We start from the raw sequence: 18,267 nt of genomic DNA, 5'->3' as shown, positions 1-18,267 counted from the left end.
TAAATAAGGATGAATTGTTTCCACTGGTAGATATTTTAAGATAGCCAGAGGCTTGATGAGAATTTTCTTTACATGGAGTTGTGGGGCACAAACTAATGGCCAAGTTGTGCTGGGTGAAAATCCGAGCAAGCCATTTAGATCACAGCAGAGTCCGAAATCGGGAATTGTGCTTCAATCGGCCAATCAGCTTCTGACCTAACTGGCCTGCTCCAGATGGCAAATCCGGATCCCGCCGCAATGTGGCAAGAAATCAATAATCAACAATTAAGGCCGATATCCATCCCAGTAACAGGAAGGACCCCTCCATCGAATGGCCTCCCATGATCTCTGGCTCCCCAGAGAGCGATCACATGGCTGCCTTTAGCACAACATCAAGCTAGCGTACTGGCTGCTGTGGAGATCGGAAGCAGGTGAGTAGCCATCTTGGAAACCGGGGCATCGGGGCTACTGCCTCAGTGCTGGGGGAGGGCGGGGGGGGGGGGGGGGGGGGGGGGTAGCTCCTGGACGGGGGCGAGGGGGGGGGCTTAGTATCCGAAATGCCACCCCCTGGATTCAGGATGTCCATACCTGAGCCAGTTTCCAGTACTGTTCCCGGCTGGGGTGTGGTGCCCAGGGTCCCCTGATGTGGCTGGGGATGTGTACTGATGGGGTCCCCAAGCACAACTGGCTCATTGGATGGCACCCTGAGAGATGGCAGGGACTGTAATGATGGGGGAGGCACGGGGGATTTGAGGGTACCGGGGTGGAAGCCATAACGAGTTGTTGCTCTCCCACCCTCACCAATTCCTTACAGATATTGCAGCACATTGGTTAGCACTGCTGCATCACAGTGGTTAGCACTGCTGCCTCACAGTGGTTAACACTGCTGTCTCACAGTGGCAGTACCCAGGTCCAACTCTGGCCTCTGGTGACTGTCTGTGGAGTTTGCATGTTCTCCCCGTGTCTGTGTGGGTTTCCTCCGAGTACTCTGGTTTCCTCACACAGTCCAAAGATGTGCAGGTTAGGTGAATTGGCCTTGCTAAATTGGCCCGAGTTGGGGTTTTGAGTTTAGGGTGGGGAATTAGGCCTAGTTGGGTGCTCAGTGAGTCGGTGCAGACCCGATGGGCCAAATAGCCTCCTTCTGCACTGTAGGCATTCTATGGATGATATTGTGGACCCTGCAGCAGCTGCTCTCGCAGTGGAGAATGGCAGTCCAGCTGGCCAGACACCGGAAAAGGTGGCGGCAAGCACTCCAGGCGCCCATCTGGCCAAGGAAGGACCCAAAGGGGGAGGCCGGCGAAGGTGGGAGGCCGGTGGACAGGCCATGCTGTTCGTTCGAAGAGATGTCAGACCGCATGTGCTGCAGGAGACTCTGCATCAACAAAGGGACAGAGGAAGAGGAGAAGGATACCTTAGCACCACGTTGTGTGTGGGGGGATGAAACTATGGGGCTTGTAGTGCCACACTGATGTGCCGTTGTCAGGGGTGGGGGGAGAGCTAGTGACTGCCGTTTCTCCCTGTAAGCTTCGGGCTGGCCTCAATGCTCCCTCTTTCTAGTCAGTACCCAGAGGGCCGTGGGGGCCACCTTGGGTCAGACGGCCAGCCGGATTGAGCTCCGGAGGCCCCTGCGTCATCTGGCTCTGGTGGCTCCCTATTTTCTGCACCGATACCCTCAGCGATGCCCCTCTGAACGGGCCGTGTTCTGCAGTGCATCGTCGATGTGCACCTGAATCTGGGATACGTTCCTCAGCGACTGGGACATGCTCTAGAGTGTCTTGGCATATCCAACTGAGACTGGGACCCTATCTTCAGCACGGTACATGAGTGCCTCAGCAATGCCCACCTGAGACTGGGACATGTTCCAAAGTGCCTCAACAAGATTCACCTGCGTGAGGGACATGTCCCCCAGCGACTGGGATATGCTGTCGAGTCCCTCACCCATGGCCATCACTGACTCAGAAAGAGGCCATTCGGCCCATCGAGGCTGCACCAGCCCTTGGAAAGAGCACCCCACTTAAGCCCACTTCCAAACTATCCCAGTCACCTAATATTTTTGCACACTTAAGGGCAATTTAACATTGCCAATCCAGCTGACCTGCATGTCTTTTAGACTGTGGGAGGAAATCGGAGCACCCGGAGGAAACCCACGCAGACGCGGGGAGAGCGTGCAGACTCCGCACAGACAGTGACCCAAGCCGGGAATCGAACCTGGGACCCTGGAGCTGTCAAGCAACTGTGCTAACCACTGCTACCGTGCTGCCTCATGCTGCTGATGTTATGCGCCAAGCTCCCCACTACATTTGCCACCCCAGCAGTGTTGGCCTCGGTGCCATCCATTGCTGGCACCTCCTGTAGCCGTTGGCACTCCTCCGGCTATGGCTATGGACCTGCTGGAGTGTCGCTGACATTCCCATCTGAATCTCATGGCCGCACCCTAGCGTTTGCATCAGTTCTGGGATAACCTGGTCCAGAGACTCAGCATCCGACTGGGACCCAACTGGGTCCTCGGATCGAGAAGACTGCTGTCTACCCTGGTGTAGCTGCCTCCACCTGATGTGCATTAGCAACTGTGTGGAGCTCACCAGACCAGATTGTGCCCCAGAAGCCTGTGCACTACTTTCGCCCAACAAGGTTTGTGTCTCTGCACTGGTGGAGGCATTACAGGTGGGGGGATGGGGTGGAGTGCTGTGGCGGGAGCTAGGCATGAACACTGCTGCTGGGCATGGGTGGGGTGCAGAGTGGATACCAGGAACTGTGCTGGGGGCGATGGTGCAGTGCCAACCACAGGGTCGCCCGGGGGCTACATGGCAGGTTGGACTGGTGCCAGGGGGCTGATGCCAACTCTCCTGTGCGGCCCGGCGAAGGTCGTTGAGCTTCTTGGGCACAGAGTCATGTTCCACCTGTTGACACTCACCATGCTGACTGCCTCTGCCTCCCAGATGGCACTGACGGCCCTCGGCTAACCTCTGACCTCATCGGGGAAACTTGGTATCTGGTCTGGACTCCACCATGTCCAAGAGACACGGGCCAGGTCGACATACACCGAAACACGGGGCTGGTCTTTGCGATGGCATGGCTGCGTGCTGTCTGCGGGTTGCTCTGTGGGATCGGATTAAGTGCTCCCACTCGTTAGCGGGAAGCTGCCGAGCACAGTGCAGGTGAATTAGCTGGTGGGATAGCAAGTTCCGGAGTGAAGCCTGTGGGACATTATTAAGTGTCTTAATTAATGTTAGATACCGGTGACAGCCTCACTGGATCAGCCATCGGGAAAAACCCAGCAATTCCTGCTCGCTGCCACACTAGGAAAAATTTCCATTAGATCATGCCCATGATTTGGAATAGAACATTTACAGTGAAGAAGGAGGCCATTCGGTCCACCGGCCCTTTGAAACAGCGCCCCACACCTCCACCCTATCCCAGTAACCCCACCTAACCTTTTTGGCACTAAGGACAATTGATCATGGCCATTCCACCTAACCTGCACATCTTTGGACTGTGGGAGGAAACCCACACAGACACAGGGAGAATGTGCAGACAGTCACCCAAGCCAGGAATCGAACCTGGGTCCCTGGTGCTGTGAAGCAACCGTACTAACCACTGTGCTACTGCGCTACCTAGTTGGGCGGTGGAAGTAACATTCAAAATAAAATTGTATACTAACTTGAAAAGGAAAAATTTGCATTGGCGTGGGTCTGTTGGACTGCTCTTTCAAAGAACAAGCACAGGTTGTATGGCCTCGTTCTGTACTGTATAATTCTATGATATTGTAAGCTTTAAATGCATAATATTATTCTAACAAATGCAGGTGTTAGGAGATCATCTTGTATCTCGAGCCTGTTTTCCGTTCTGCATGCTCTGGTGTGCCTGCTTCATGCGTGATGGATTTGATTGTTGCTTTTCAACTGAGCTGTGTCTGGAGATCTACTCCCCTGGGCATCGATGTGATCCTGCCAACGCAGCATGTAGCTATCTGATATGTCCACGTTAACATGGTGTTGCTGGAAAGTGAAGGAGCTATGATTTACTGAACCAGTTCTCCCAGCTACATGAATATAGAAAAAACAAACCTTTTTAAAAAGTAATATAAGCTGCTTGCAAGTTTAAAGTAAAATGCTTGACAATTGCTTAACTTGCCAAATGTATCTCAATTCAGATTTGCAGGCTCAATAAAACTTTATATTGAGCAGAATATTAATAAACTTGAACACTGAGCGTTTTGCTGGAGTATTATAGATTTTGGTTTATAATCCGTTTGGGCAGAAGTATTATGGGGCAACCCTAATTTGTCTGGCCATGATCAGTAATCACTGTAACAGAATTTGATTTATTTTCATTTCAACAGAGAGGGAATTTGACCCCAACAGACATTGCGGTGTCATTGATCCTGAGACAAAGAAACCATGTACAAGGTCACTCACATGCAAGGTATTCCTTATGTTCAGAATGATTGGCTGACTTATTCTTTGATATTTACATTGGAATTTTCAAAAGGAAATATATTTTACAGTTATTGAACGTGCATCTAAAAATGTGTGTGTACATCAATGTTATCTCATATACTTCGCATTTGAGTTTAAAACCATTATTTTTTTTTTTCAATTAAGAGACAATTTAGCATGGCCAATACTCCTTCCCTGCACATCTTTGGGTTGTGCGGGGTGAGGCCCACGCAGACACAGGGAGAATGTGCAAACTCCACACACAATGACCCCGGGGCCTAGATCGAACCCGGATCCTTGGTGTCATGAGGCAACAGAGCTAACCACTGCGCCACCATGCCGCCCTTAAAACCAGTATTTTGTTTAAAATGTTTTTACTGTCATTTTTAATTCTATATACAGTTACTTTTCATGTCCATCATTGTGCAGTACATGTAATATTTTCCTGTCTATTTTCATTTTGTCACCATCTGTCTGTGCTCTGTCTTCAACTCCGTCCCTTCCCGATTGCCCCCCCCCCCTCCCCCCCCCCCCCACTGTTCGCGTAGTGGGTTGCCCCCCCTGCATTCCACTCTTTCCTCCCCTTCTTTCCTTTGTGTTTTCCGCTGTGTCTGCCTATCAGGTGTGGGAGGGGTCTTCCTGCCCCCTTCCCTCCCTTTGCGGTGTCCCCTTCATTCCCTTAGGTTCCCCCTTCTCGTCCTCCCTCCCCCTCCCCCCTTGGTTATGCGATCCTGTTAGTTTCTTTCTAGTTTCTAGTTTTCTTTCTTTCTAATCATTGTTGGCTTCAAACAGGTCTTGGAACAGGCCGACAAATTGCCCCCATTCTTTAAGGAAACCTTCCTCCGAGTCTCGGTTGGTGTATTTGTTCATCTCCAAGTGGAGAAATTCCAATAGATCTACCAGCCTGTCTGCAGCTGTGGATGGTGCTGCTGATCGTCAGCCGAGCAGGATTCTCCGGCATACGATTTGGGAAGCGGAAGCTAGTGCGTTGGCCCCTCTTCCCCATGTGTAGCTCTGGCTGCTCTGATATCCCGAAGATTGCCACTGTCGGGCACGGCTCCACCCTCACCCCCAACCTTGGACTTTGCCTCTGAGAAGGCTGTCCAGAACCCAACAAGCTTGGTGCAAGCCCAAAACATGTGGGTGTTGTTGGCAAGGCCTCTCTGAGACCGTTCACATATATCCTCCACCTCCAGGAAGAACCTGTTCATTCGGGTTCTGGTCAGGTGCACTCTGTGGACCACTTTGAACTGCATGAGACTGAGCCTTGCGCAGGAGGATGTGGAGTTGGCCCTGCTCAGTGCTTCGCTTCAGAGTCCCCAACACACCTCTGTCCATAATTCGTCCCCCCATTTCCATCTGTTCTTGTGTAGCGGCGTTCGAGCTCTGTCCTGTAATTGTCCATACATTTTCCCACAGTTCTCTCCCCCTCCCCCCCCCCTTGTTATCTGTATTCATCAGGTCCTCTAATAGTGTGGTCTCCGGGGCCCTGGGGTATCGTACTGTCTCTTTGTGGAGAAAGTGTTTTATTTGCAGGTGTCTAATTTCTTGTCCTGTCGATAGCTCCAACTCCTCTTGTCAGTTTGTTCAGCGTCCCTAGTCTGTTTCCTATGTAGAAGTGCCTGACTGTCAGCTTTCCCCTGTCCTGTCTCCATCTCTTAAAAGTGGTGTCTAGCATGGCTGGTGGGAACCTGTGGTTTCCGCAGATGGGGGACATCTCGATCAGACAGAAATGTGGCCTCATTTGGTTCCACGTTTTCAGTGTGGCAACTACCACTGGGCTGGATGTGTATTTTGTTAGGCGAGATGGGAGTGCTGCCATGGCAAGGACCTGGAGGGTCGTCGCCCTGCAGGAGGCCTCCTCCATCCGCACCCAGTCCAAGTTGGGCTGGTGTACCCATCCCCTCACTCTCTCCGCTGTGGCTGCCCAGTGGTAGTATTGCAGGTTTGGTGATGTCAGGCCACCTCAATTTTTCTCCTTTGCAGTATTGGTTTGGGAACTCTCGGATTCTTACCTCGCCACACAAACGCCATGATTAAGCTGTCCATATTTTGGAAGAAGGCTTTGAGAATGAAGATCAGGATGGATCTAAACAGGAAGAGGATCTCAGTAGCACATTCATTTTGATAGTCTGCACTCTCCCTGCCAGGGAGAGTGGGAGTGCTTACCACCTCTGCAGGTTCTTTTTTGACTTCCTCCACCGGGCTTGTCAGATTCCACTTGTGGATCTGTGTCCAGTCTCTGTCTATTTGGATCCCCAGGGGACAAAACCATTATTTACAAAGCAACAGCCATTTCACATTAAAAATGTTTGACGCGCTTTGAAACATTTCAACTATATAGTACGGCACAATATTTACAACTGAGCAATACCTGTTAAACTACTTCCATGATTGTAAGCATTATTTCATCCAAGACTTAGTATCTGGCATGCCTTTTAATATTTTTTATTCTGGCTCCTGCACAGACTCATTCACTTAATCATCGGAGAGCAGTGCCAGGACGAAGGAAACAATTTGACATTCTTCTTGCTGAACACAAAGCTCGCTCAAGGGAAAAGGACTCTGTAAAAGACAAGGAACACCTACAAGTGTCAAAGGAAACACATCAAAGCCAGTCTATGCCTACACAAGAGCAGGTCACAGGGTCCCTAACTAACCCTGGTTTGGAGCCTAAAGTTACGTCGCCAGCAAAATCTAGACTGCTGAATACTGCCATTTCTAGGTGAGGTGCAATATGATTTAGCTGTATACAATTGTCAACGCTGTTCTGAGAGTTAACTGAACCTCTCAACAAGTCCATCCCATTATTGCAATTGCTGTCTGTATCATTTCTTTGTGCTTCTGCTTACAATGGCAAATCAAAGGAAACTGGAGTGCACATTCGCCCTACGACATGAGACTCTCCTGGAATGTGTGCACTGAACCTGTTACATATTCAGTGTCCCAGTAAGAATCCCAGTAAAACGAGCATGATTATACATGTTAGTCTAATCCGGGAAGGGGATGGGAAATGTGTGATTTTATTGCCAGCCGGACAGAGAAAAGAATAAGTGGTAATTCATTATCTTGTGCTGTATCCACCACATCAATAGAAATACTTTTTTTTGTTGAAAATTAGCAAAGGATACAGATAACTCAGCTGAAACTCTGTCCTGTATAAAAAGAGTGATATGAGACATTTGCAGAAGAAAATATAATTTACAGATGTATGGCTGGACAGTGAAATTGCCAGCATTGTACTGACTCCAGCTAAACAATCGTGGTCAGTTTGCCATTTAAACTATTGAAATAATTCACAAAATGAATATCTTAATTGAAAGCCATTTTCGACAGATTATTACTATATATCAATCTTTTACAGCAGTAGTTTCAAAGAATCCCAGAGAGATCTGTAATGGTTTGGTGCAGTGTATTGTTTGCACCTGAATAAAAAATATATAAATTAATTGATCCAGCACATCATAGGAAATAATGCTTACATTTTTTTAAAAGTTTAGAACACCAATGTGGATTCCTGTCCAGCTAAGTGAGCAACACATCATTCACATGATTTTCTTGTCATTGTGAGCTGTATATCGCCTTCATGTCTCTTCCTTCAGTTCATTACTCCTGCTCATGGGGAGAGAAATGATACACAGTATTCTGTCTGTTTTAAGCGTGTCTGCTGGAGATTCTAAAGTACATGCTGAGTGTTACTTTCTTTTTACTGGCTTTAGATTTTATGTAAATTGCAGGAAGACCCTACCTGTTGTTTCCTTTCATGTAAATTATATTATGGAACTGTTATCCCATCCATCTGCATGTAAAATGCATACCAGTATTCTCTTAAGTGTTTTATATTAAGGGCTTTCAATTAACTCAGGGTAGGTGAGTTATTCTCTGGGCACAGTTTGGATAAAGATGTATTCTATGGAAAGAATAGTATTCTACTATTGTGGAGATAGTGGGGCTGCTGCCACTGCTATTTTAGAAAAATAGTTAGTTTGAGGCCTATTATGACCTCCTGACCGAGAGCTATGAGACTTGTCCTAATGCTGTGGATTGTGAAAACTATTCTGTTTCTTGTGGAAGAGGGAAAAATCTGTAACAGGAGTAGAGCTGTCTTTGGGTTGCAATAGTTAATAATAAAAAAAGTACCTGTTCCACTTCTGATGCATTTTTGCTCATATTGGGGTCACATCTTTTGTTGCATTCTGTTGAGAAATTATCCATAATATACAAGGGAACAAAGCAGTTATATTGATTCATGGAATGTGTAATAATTCTCCTTCAAATAGAGTTTCCCAGCTTTATTTTCAACAATGATCTGAATTGAAGAATCATTCCTGGTGTGTAAGCTTTACTGCATATTGCAGTTCATAAAACTAAAACAGTGCAACCTCTTGTTTTAATTAGTTACTTGGAAAAGGCCAAATCATGCCAAGACAATTCTACCCTCATGAAACTAGTTGATAATTGAGAATTTTCATCTAATCAGAGTAATCTAAAATAGATTTTATTAACAAATATTCTTATTTGAGGGTTTAGCGAGTTGGTGCAGGTGAGGGGAGAAATTAATGTGAGACAACAGAGCACAAGGTGGTGATGCTGTTCTAAATGGACAGGTATCTAGAAAAATTCTCTAAATGTATTAATGGGATGAGGACGAGAGCTTAATTTGAGAAATGATAACTCCTCGGAAAGCAATCTGTCCATCATTTAATTTTAACTATGAAGTTTTAACAAAGATGTGACTTGTGAATCATTTTGTTCACCTCCATTCCATTTCTGCTTTTTAATGTGTCTTGTTTCAAAATCTTGCAGCAATGTTAATAAAAATTGCAAATAAAGTAAGGTGACTTTTGCCAAAGATCCGAAATAAGTGTTTGGGACATGTTTGTTTCTACTGGAGCTTATGTTGAAAGGAGCTATTTATAAAAATGGCATACTTGGGCTTCACCCACCTCCATTGCTTTGCTGGTTAAAGGATGGGGTACTGAAACCACAGCAATAAGTCAGTTCTCTGCTTCAATACCCAACTTATACCGAGTTGTCTGATTGTTGTTGCGATGGTGGTAGATGCTAAATAAATGTAAATTGTTTGAAGATCACTTAATAATGTCAGATGTGCATGTCATTTTATAGCAGAATATATAGAACATAAAAGTAGAGATTAAACTTTCAACTTTAGCAACATAAATTGGAGTACTATGTGCATTCTTAGGCTGCAGACTATAGAAAGAAAGTTGAAGCAATGGTGCGGCTACTGCACAGATTCACTAGGATACTGGTTGGTATGAGGAGGTACAAATACAAAGGGCACCTTAAAAGCTTGGGGCTACTCTTGTTAGAATAAAGGAAATTCTAACATGGTTTGATAGAAATGTTGAAAATTATGATGGGATGGGGCAGGATAATTAGAAATTGATGGGAAATCTAGAATGAGGGGACTTGCGAACTTCTGGTCACGAGTTAGTGACCATGTGAACATTCAAGAATAGCCTGGAGAGGTTGATAGGAAAAGTGGGAAAAAAAGGGATGTGGATATAAAGTCGGCATGTAGAATTAAGATTACTGTCCATGTGGAGAATAAATATCACTGACTGGGCCAAATAATCTGTTTCTGTGTAATTCTGTGTTCCTTTTATTTTCTGGTGTCTGACCCTACATCAAAAAATCAGTACTTAAGATCTGAAATACAGTCTCAAATTCATTGAATACTTGTCCTTTTGCTTTCAGCAGGGTTTCATCTACCAGCAGCATAAATAATATGGGTACTGCATCTAACAGTTCAACAGTATTGGAACTACCATTGCCCATAATTGGAGATTTAACAAGCCGAATATCCAGTGACGAAGGAGAAATGGATTGTGCAGAGGAATCTGAAAAACTGGACTGTCATTATTCTGGGCACCACCCGAGGCCACTAGGCGTATGTTGTGCATTTTACCTCAGCAGCTCATTATTTATTTTCAACACTTGAGATTCATGTTTTTTTCATCTCAAAATATGTGGTTTAAAATAATTGCTTTGCATTGTTTTGTAGTATTGCACTTTTGGGAGTCGCTTGATGGGCAGAGGTTTCTATGTCTTTGACAGACGATGGGACCGTTTTCGACTGGCACTTAATTCAATGGTAGAAAAGCACCTAAATTCACAGATGTGGAAGTGAGTTTGATATTCACCCTAGTGTTCATGAGGTTAACGTGAGAACAGTTTTGAAAATGAAGGCTATATTTCAGCCCCTGATAAGCACCTAATGAGCTTTGTTGACAAATACTGTACTAGAACCTGATCTTTATGTTGCAAACATGAATGCTGGAGGTATCGGGTGTTCCTTCACCTCAACCTGGTTGAAAGTGTTCATTTTATCTAATGTTCTAAATGGATGGCTGAATAACCTAGTGGTGACAAAGCTGGTTCCTGTTCTCAAGGAAATTTGGATTATCTGTGGAACTGAAATGGGTCTTATTAATTCTCAGTCAAACCATTGGTTGGGGAACTTCAGTCTCAGTGAAAGCAGAATATCCTTTTGTCCTTTATGCGCTGTGTATTGTTTCCTGCTACTGGATTGTGGCATTGCAGCCAGACAGTTTCATATACTGGACCACAACATGCATCTGGTTGATGGCAATTCAAAGCGGCTGAGAAAAGAGCCACATGGCTAATCCTAATGCTGTAGGACTGTTATAAGGATAAATTGCAGAAGCTAGCATTATTCTATTTTGAAAGGGAGTGACTGAGGTAACCTAGGATAAAAAGACATTGGTTCAAACTAGACTTAAAAAACTAATGTCAGGAAATTCTTCACACAGCAATGACTAATATGTGAAATGGAAATCTTGGAAGGTTAGTGGAGGAAAAAGCCTTGAAATCAATTAAGAAATTGGATGCTGTGGTGGGGAGGCCATAGGGTATTGGCATGATTCCGAGTGAATGAACTAAGTTGGTCCAAAGACTTCTCACATCCGTATCTTTGTGAGATAAAGAGGTGAGATGCTTTTTATGGGAGGAAGAAGGGGGGAATAGATTAGAAGGAGGAGTGAGATGAAGGAATAGTAACTACATAAGAAGGGGAGTGAGATGAAGGAATAGTAACTACATGAGAATTCAGAGTTAAGGTATATCTTGACTGAATATATATAATACTCTTACTGATCCTTACACACAATTACATTAATGTCTGCTGTTTTCAGTAGTGACTAGAACTGTACAAATTATTCCAGTTCAAATGTTTACTTTTCTCTCTGATCTTTAATTCCTTTGCTCTCAACGCTACACCTGCACTACTTCCATCAGAAGAGCAGCCAAAGTGGATCTGTGGATTCATCTTCAACTCCGTTAGCAAACACATTTCCATTGAGCTCCTGGTAGAATGTGACTATCAGGGCTGGGTTCATAAGTTCTGACATGAGACTTTCAGTTTTTCCCTGGTTCTTTTAATCCAACAGAGAAAAGGAAAAGTAATAGGGTGCTGACAGGCAAATAGGGTTGTCAACCTTAATCGGATGTAAATCTGTCCCTTTTAGTACAGGACACGCACTTAAAGACCAATTGAGCAGTCTGTAGCAAGTAATCTGGGTGTTGATCCTCAACTCCTTGTATCTTGCACAGTGTTTGATTGACCCATCTTTGAGGAGTGCTCTTCCACTGAGGCGCATCAAGGTGTCTTCAATTGGGCTCAGACAGGTAGCCCCCGAAAAATTGTATCGACCAGAAGATTTTGTTGCCCTGTGGGGGAATGGTGGGGGACGGGGGTGGTGGAGAGATATCCTAGGTTTGTTATTTATTGCAGAATTATGAACATGACTTTGATTTTTAAAACACATTCCTGATTTTGCAATATATTACAAACCCAGAAAATCTTCTCTTCCCCATAAGTGCTTAAATAAATGACCATAGAAACAACTTAAATTAAAATTTGATTTCTCTGCTTTCGATGTCAGAATTGTTGGTTTATGGTTAGAAATGCAGATATCACAAGCGGAATATTAAAAGTAAAACTTCTGTTTTCTCTTCTTTACAAACAATTTTAGGAAAATTCCTCCTGCTGCGGACAGCCCTATGCCATCTCCTGCAGCACCTATCACCACAGCTACAGCTTTCTCACCATCAATGATACAGCCTTTGAGCAGCCCTTCTGCAGTGTATCTTCCTTCAAGCTCACCAATCACTCCGTCTTGCGTAATGACAGCCCCGGTGTTGTCGTCGGCAGGATTTGTGACCACAGTGGACAGCAATTCCATCATGTCATACACTGCTGCCTTTCCTCAGGCAGCAACTGCGTTTAATTTAATGGACTCTGGGTTCAAAGCCCCGTCGTTAATATCACCGGTACCTATTGTCGTACCTTCCCCATCACTCAGTAAACCACCGAAAACGAAAACCAGATCCTCCAAAGTTAAGGACTTATCTACCCGCAGCGACAAGGGCTCGTGTAATAAGAGGAAGAAACCAGCGGCACCACCTCCTGCCTCCTCTCCATTTTCACCATCGTTACAGACCTCATCTTCGATTTCATCATTTTCAGGGTTGCACAAAAGGAACTGTGTGCTGAACCCCGCCACCACATTGAACTCATTTCCTGCAGCATCTTCCTTCAGCGCAATGTCTGTGCACAATACGAACAATGGAACCAATGCACTCAGTGCCAAAATAGATCCCTCAGGACGGACTCCTTTGCCTGGCAGCTCGGCAGACTCAATTAAACACATGAGCATGGTGGTGAGCAGTATTGACCCCACTCTCTCTGTTTCTTCCCTGGTGCACCACCCAGGGGACCATGCACTAGCAGCACACAATGCTATGTCTTCGCTGCCCCTTCCTTTTGACAAGTCAGAAGGGAAAAAGCGTAAAAACGCTAGTTCCAGCAGTAAATCCAGTAAAATAACCAAAATGCCTGGTATGAACAGTGTTCACAAACGAAGTGCTGCCAACGTTATGTCTTCAGTCTCAGAATCTTCTAACAATTCTGTCTCTCGCCAGGTAAGGATTCTGATTTCAGTATCGTTCTTTCAGAAACTTGCTCTAATCTGGAACTTTTAAAGATTTTGCCTTTTTGCACTACTTTGCTTCAATAAAAACTACATTTGATCTCAATGCTCTTTGTGCAAATTGTGTGGAAATTGACTGCCATGTTTCTTGTATTGCAACAGTGTTGGTGCTACAAAAGTACATAATTAGTTGAAGAACAGCTATGGCTATCCTGAGGCCATGAAAGGCACTTTTATCAATGCAAATATATTTATACAATGGGGATTAAAATGTGAATTTTAAATCAGAATTGCTGCTAAATTTCATTCATTGGGTGTGGGCGTCACTGACAAGACCAGCATTTATTGTCAATCCCTAATTGCCCTGAAGAAGGCCATGATATGCTGCCACCTGAGAGCAACCAAGTGGCTTGCTGGGCCATTTCAAAGAGTGGTTGAGAGAAAATCCGCATCGCTGTGAGTTTGGTGTCAGATGTAAGCCAGACTGAGTCTGGTAAGGGCAGTAGATTTCCTTCACGAATGAAAGTTAGTGAACTAAAATTGGCTTTTTATGATAATTTGTTAGTTTCCTGATCACCATGACTGAGACTGTCTGCCTTTTTATTCTAGATTTATGTAATTAACTTAATTTAAATCCCAAATTGCCATAGTGGGATTTAAGCACACACACATAACAACACGCACCCCCCCCGATCCCAGGTGTTTTGAATTACTAGTTCAGTAATATTGCCACTAAGCTAATGCACCAATAATTTGCATATCTGTCAAGCTATAAATGCTGACAAATGTTTGTATTCTGATTTAGTATTTGGTCATCAAAGAGACAGTGTAGCAAGGGAAAAGAAAGTCCAAACCTTCAAGTTTATAAAATTCAAATTTCCTGGTGTGCAAGTGAGAAATGTACCTGCAAACTTAGCTAAGTTGGCTGGGCTTTGTGGTCCAGATTGAGAGCCAGAGTTTGGACACCCTTGATATAATGCAGCCCACTGTCTTCATTTTCACAGTTGTTACTGTTGAGATGGTTTGGTCATCTTCGTAAAAATAGAGAAGGAAATTGTGGCCCTTTTGAATTTCTCGTGGCGTTTTAGTTTAAAATCGATCCTGTCTTTGACAGTAGCTTCTTTTCGGGAACTTTTAAGACACTTCCAATTATGTAATTGACAGTGAGCCCTGTAAAATAGATTAACCTCAAAAAAGAAAACTTTAAAAACGACTTGGGATAGTGCCTTGCATGACGTTTCGAAGCGCTCTACAGCCGATGAAGTGACTGTCACTGTTGTAATGTCGGAAAAATGTTGTAATGTGGGGCAGCACGGTAGCATGGTGGTTAGCATAAATGCTTCACAGCTCCAGGGTCCCAGGTTCGATTCCCAGCTGGGTAACTGTCTGTGCGGAGTCTGCACGTCCTCCCCGTGTGTGCGTGGGTTTCCTCCGGGTGCTCCGGTTTCCTCCCACAGTCCAAAGATGTGCGGGTTAGGTGGATTGGCCATGATAAATTGCCCGTAGTGTCCTAAAAAGTAAGGTTAAGGGGTGGGGGGGGGGGTTATTGGGTTACGGGTATAGGGTGGATATGTGGGTTTGAGTAGGGTGATCATGGCTCGGCACAACATCGAGGGCCGAAGGGCCTGTTCTGTGCTGTACTGTTCTATGTTCTATGTTCTAAATGTGACAGCCAATTTGCACACTTTAAAATCCCACAACAGCAATGCGATAGTGACCAGATAATCTGTTATTTATTGTTAATTGAAGGATATATATCGACCATGTCATCAGAGAGAACCTATCTTCCTTCCAAATAGCCCCTACAGACCCTTCCTTCAATCCTTCCCTTCCACAAACTCCTGTTTCTCACATAATAAAATTTAGGCGGTCAGTGTGTTTATGGAATGGCAGACTTTGAACCTGATTTGCATCCTTTGGTTGGCGCACTTTTACAGCAGTTACTGTATACTAGAAGAGTTATGATGTGTTCACTGCAAAATGTGGCACAGGCAGTTGTAAAAATATAAAGTTCAACGTGTAATCAAACTAATTGGTGAAACTGCATGACTAACAGACTAGCTCTCTACCCTTGCTCTATGGTGTCAGTGGAGTGTTACCACTGGCAACAGAAAATAGTTATCCCGGTTCTATACAGGAGTCGAGTAGAACAAGTGTTTGGATTATGATTGTGGAAATATAAGTGATTTTTGAAATATAAATTATTACATTTATCACCTTTTTTAAAAAAATGTATTTTACTTGTGATTTAATTTAATGATATGAATATTTTAAAATATCTTATTTCGATTGTATTCATTTCTGTAATACTATGAACTGTTTCTCTCTTTTCACCGAATTTCAGTAAAGCTACTGGGTTCATACTCCCATTTCGTAGGGTTCTCGTGTTGCAATTAGCTTTTGTTTATGATAAAACACTAATTGCTGATACAGCAATTTTATATGCGGAGAGAATGTCTAGTCCTGGTTTGTATGATTAGCACTCGTATGAATGTTTGCTGCCTGTCAGTACTGTTTCTGAATCTAGTAGAATAATAGAGTAGAGAGAAGTCCAGTATTAACCGAGTACTCTGCACCTGCCTTTGCCAAAGGAAAATATGCTGCCAAGTCAGGAGGATGGATGGGCTGAAAACGGATAAAGAGGAATATTGGATAAGCTGGCTGTGCTTACAGTTGATGAGTCATCAGGACCAGATGGGCGGCATCAAAGAACCTGAGGGCAGTAAGGGAGGAAATTGCAGGGGCACTGGCCATAAACTTCCAGTCCTCCTTCGATACAGCGATGGTACTGGAGAATTACAAAAATATTCCAAAAGGGATAAGTGCTGAGCTTACAGGCCAATTTAACCTTGGTGATGGGGAAGCTTTTGGAAATAACACTCACTTGGGCAAATGTGGATTAAGAAAGCAACGCAGAAATTGGTAGGCAAATGGGACTGGATTCTCCGTTCGGCGACCGGCCGGAGAATCCAAGTTTGTGACTATATAGGAAGCGGCACCACTTTACGATGCTTTGCCCTCTCCAACACCTCGCCACGTATCGTAGGCCTCAGGACATTGCCTGAGGCCCACCCCCAACCGGCGAAGTTCCCGACAGCGTTGGACACATGTGGTCTCACCCGTCGGGAACTTGGCATGCGGCTGCAGACTCAGTCCAGCACTGCCACAGTCTGGGGAAGGCCGATCCGCGGGGAGGGAGAGACATTATTCAGGACTGGGGGCACTGGGAGGGGAGTGGGGGAGGGAGTGCGAGCCGGCCGAAGCAGGGGACTATATCGCGGGTCGGGTCCCATGGGCGGCCCATGCTGCAGGCTGCCGGAATGCACATGCACGGTCACGAACCCGGCAATTCTCCAGGCCGTATCGGCTGCTAGAGCCAGGTACTCCACGCTGCTAGTCCCCAGCAAAATGCGGAATCGGTGGCCGTTTTGTGCCAATTTTCCTGGCGCAAAAAGCCGGCGTGGGGACATAGCCCCATAATCAGAGAATCTAGCCCATGGTGTTTCATTCGTTTCCAGTTTTTGATGAAGAACAAAGGGGGTTAATGACGGTAATGCGATTGATGTGGTCTATGTGAACATCCAAAAGACATTTGAGGAAAAGTCTTTTCACCCAAAGGATGGTTGGAGTCTGGAATGAGCTTCCTGAGAGAGTGCTGAAGGCAGGTTCGATGGAGCTATTTGAAGCGAATTGGAATTGCTAACTAAAAAAAGAGAATGTCCAAGATTACGGGAATAAGACAGGGGAGTGGGTCTAATGGGATTCTCTTTCAGAGAGCCAGCGCAGACTCAACAGGTTGAATGGCCAGCAGCACTTTAAAGACCCGTGATGAAATGTCTCATAACAGGCTTGTCAGCAAAATTAGAGCCCATGGAATAAAAGGGACAGTATCAGCAGAGATACAAAATTGGTTAAGTAACAGCCAGCAGTCGTACTGAATGATTGTTTTAAGATTGTTTTATGATTGGTGGAAGGTTTGGATTGGAGTTTTCCAGGGGTCAGTGTTAGGATATATATCACTGACCAAACTTAGAAGTACAGGGCACAATGTCAAAAATGGCAAAATATACAAAATTCAAAGTATTTGGAACTGAGGGGACGATAGTGATAGACTTCAAGAAGACATAGGTTGGTGCAATGGGCAGCCATGTGGAGATGAAGTTTAATGCAAGGAAGTATGAAGTCATTAAATTTGGTAGCAAGATGGAAGAGAGGCAATATAAAATAAAAGATACAATCCCAAAACGGGTGCAGGAGCAGAGGGACCCAGGGTTATATGTGTCTAAATCATTGAAGGTAGCAGGGCAGGTTGACAGAGTGGTATAAAACAGCAATCACCATCAGATTGTCACTCTGCTCCATAATTATCCCAACTCCACACTGCTCCATATTTCTTCCAGGACCTTCCAAGCCTTGCTTTTCCCAAAATGTGGAGCACAATGTACCTCAATGGGCTATCGAAGCAGAATGAAGTCGGGGCAAGACAGGAGACAGCCTATTTTTGTAGCGCCAGCTGCTGTATGGGAGTTTGAATATTGGTGAATGGATAAGCGGATGAATGATGAAATGATTGGATGGGTGAGGTAGTAGGTAACAGTGCAGAGGGGCTGCCAGATGGGGGGTCGGGAGGTGGTCAGGTCTGTTCGGGGTTAGTGCTAGTCGGGCAGTTTGTTGGGTCGGGTTGGGGGTTCTGGTTGGGGATAGGATAGTCTGGTTGCAGGGCAGCACGGTGGCACAATCACAGATCACAGAATTTACAGTGCAGAAGGAGGCCATTCGGCCCATCGAGTCTGCACCGGCTCTTGGAAAGAGCACCCTACCCAAGGTCAACACCTCCACCCTATCCCCATAACCCAACAACCCCACCCAACACT

The 18,267-nt window shown here is 45.1% G+C and overlaps 1 protein-coding gene across 13 annotated transcripts in view; it reads left to right on the top strand.

The window, feature by feature from the left end:
- Positions 1-18,267, top strand: part of LOC119955200 (ataxin-7-like protein 1) — a 280,989-nt gene that overhangs the window by 249,108 nt on the left and 13,614 nt on the right. For 11 of the 13 annotated variants that reach the window (XM_038781200.1, XM_038781199.1, XM_038781197.1 and 8 more), the window contains 5 exons: positions 4,322-4,404; positions 6,887-7,143; positions 10,140-10,332; positions 10,447-10,568; positions 12,437-13,385. In XM_038781200.1, the coding sequence (XP_038637128.1) occupies positions 4,322-4,404; positions 6,887-7,143; positions 10,140-10,332; positions 10,447-10,568; positions 12,437-13,385 (1,604 nt within the window). The remainder of the gene's footprint in view (positions 1-4,321; positions 4,405-6,886; positions 7,144-10,139; positions 10,333-10,446; positions 10,569-12,436; positions 13,386-18,267) is intronic. The other 2 variants (XM_038781198.1, XM_038781195.1) reach the window with 1 other exon arrangement.

This window comes from Scyliorhinus canicula, chromosome 20, assembly GCF_902713615.1.
Source record: "Scyliorhinus canicula chromosome 20, sScyCan1.1, whole genome shotgun sequence".
Taxonomy (NCBI): domain Eukaryota; kingdom Metazoa; phylum Chordata; class Chondrichthyes; order Carcharhiniformes; family Scyliorhinidae; genus Scyliorhinus; species Scyliorhinus canicula.
The sequence above is the reverse complement of the archived record's forward strand: the minus strand, read 5'-3'. Positions and strand labels throughout refer to the sequence as shown.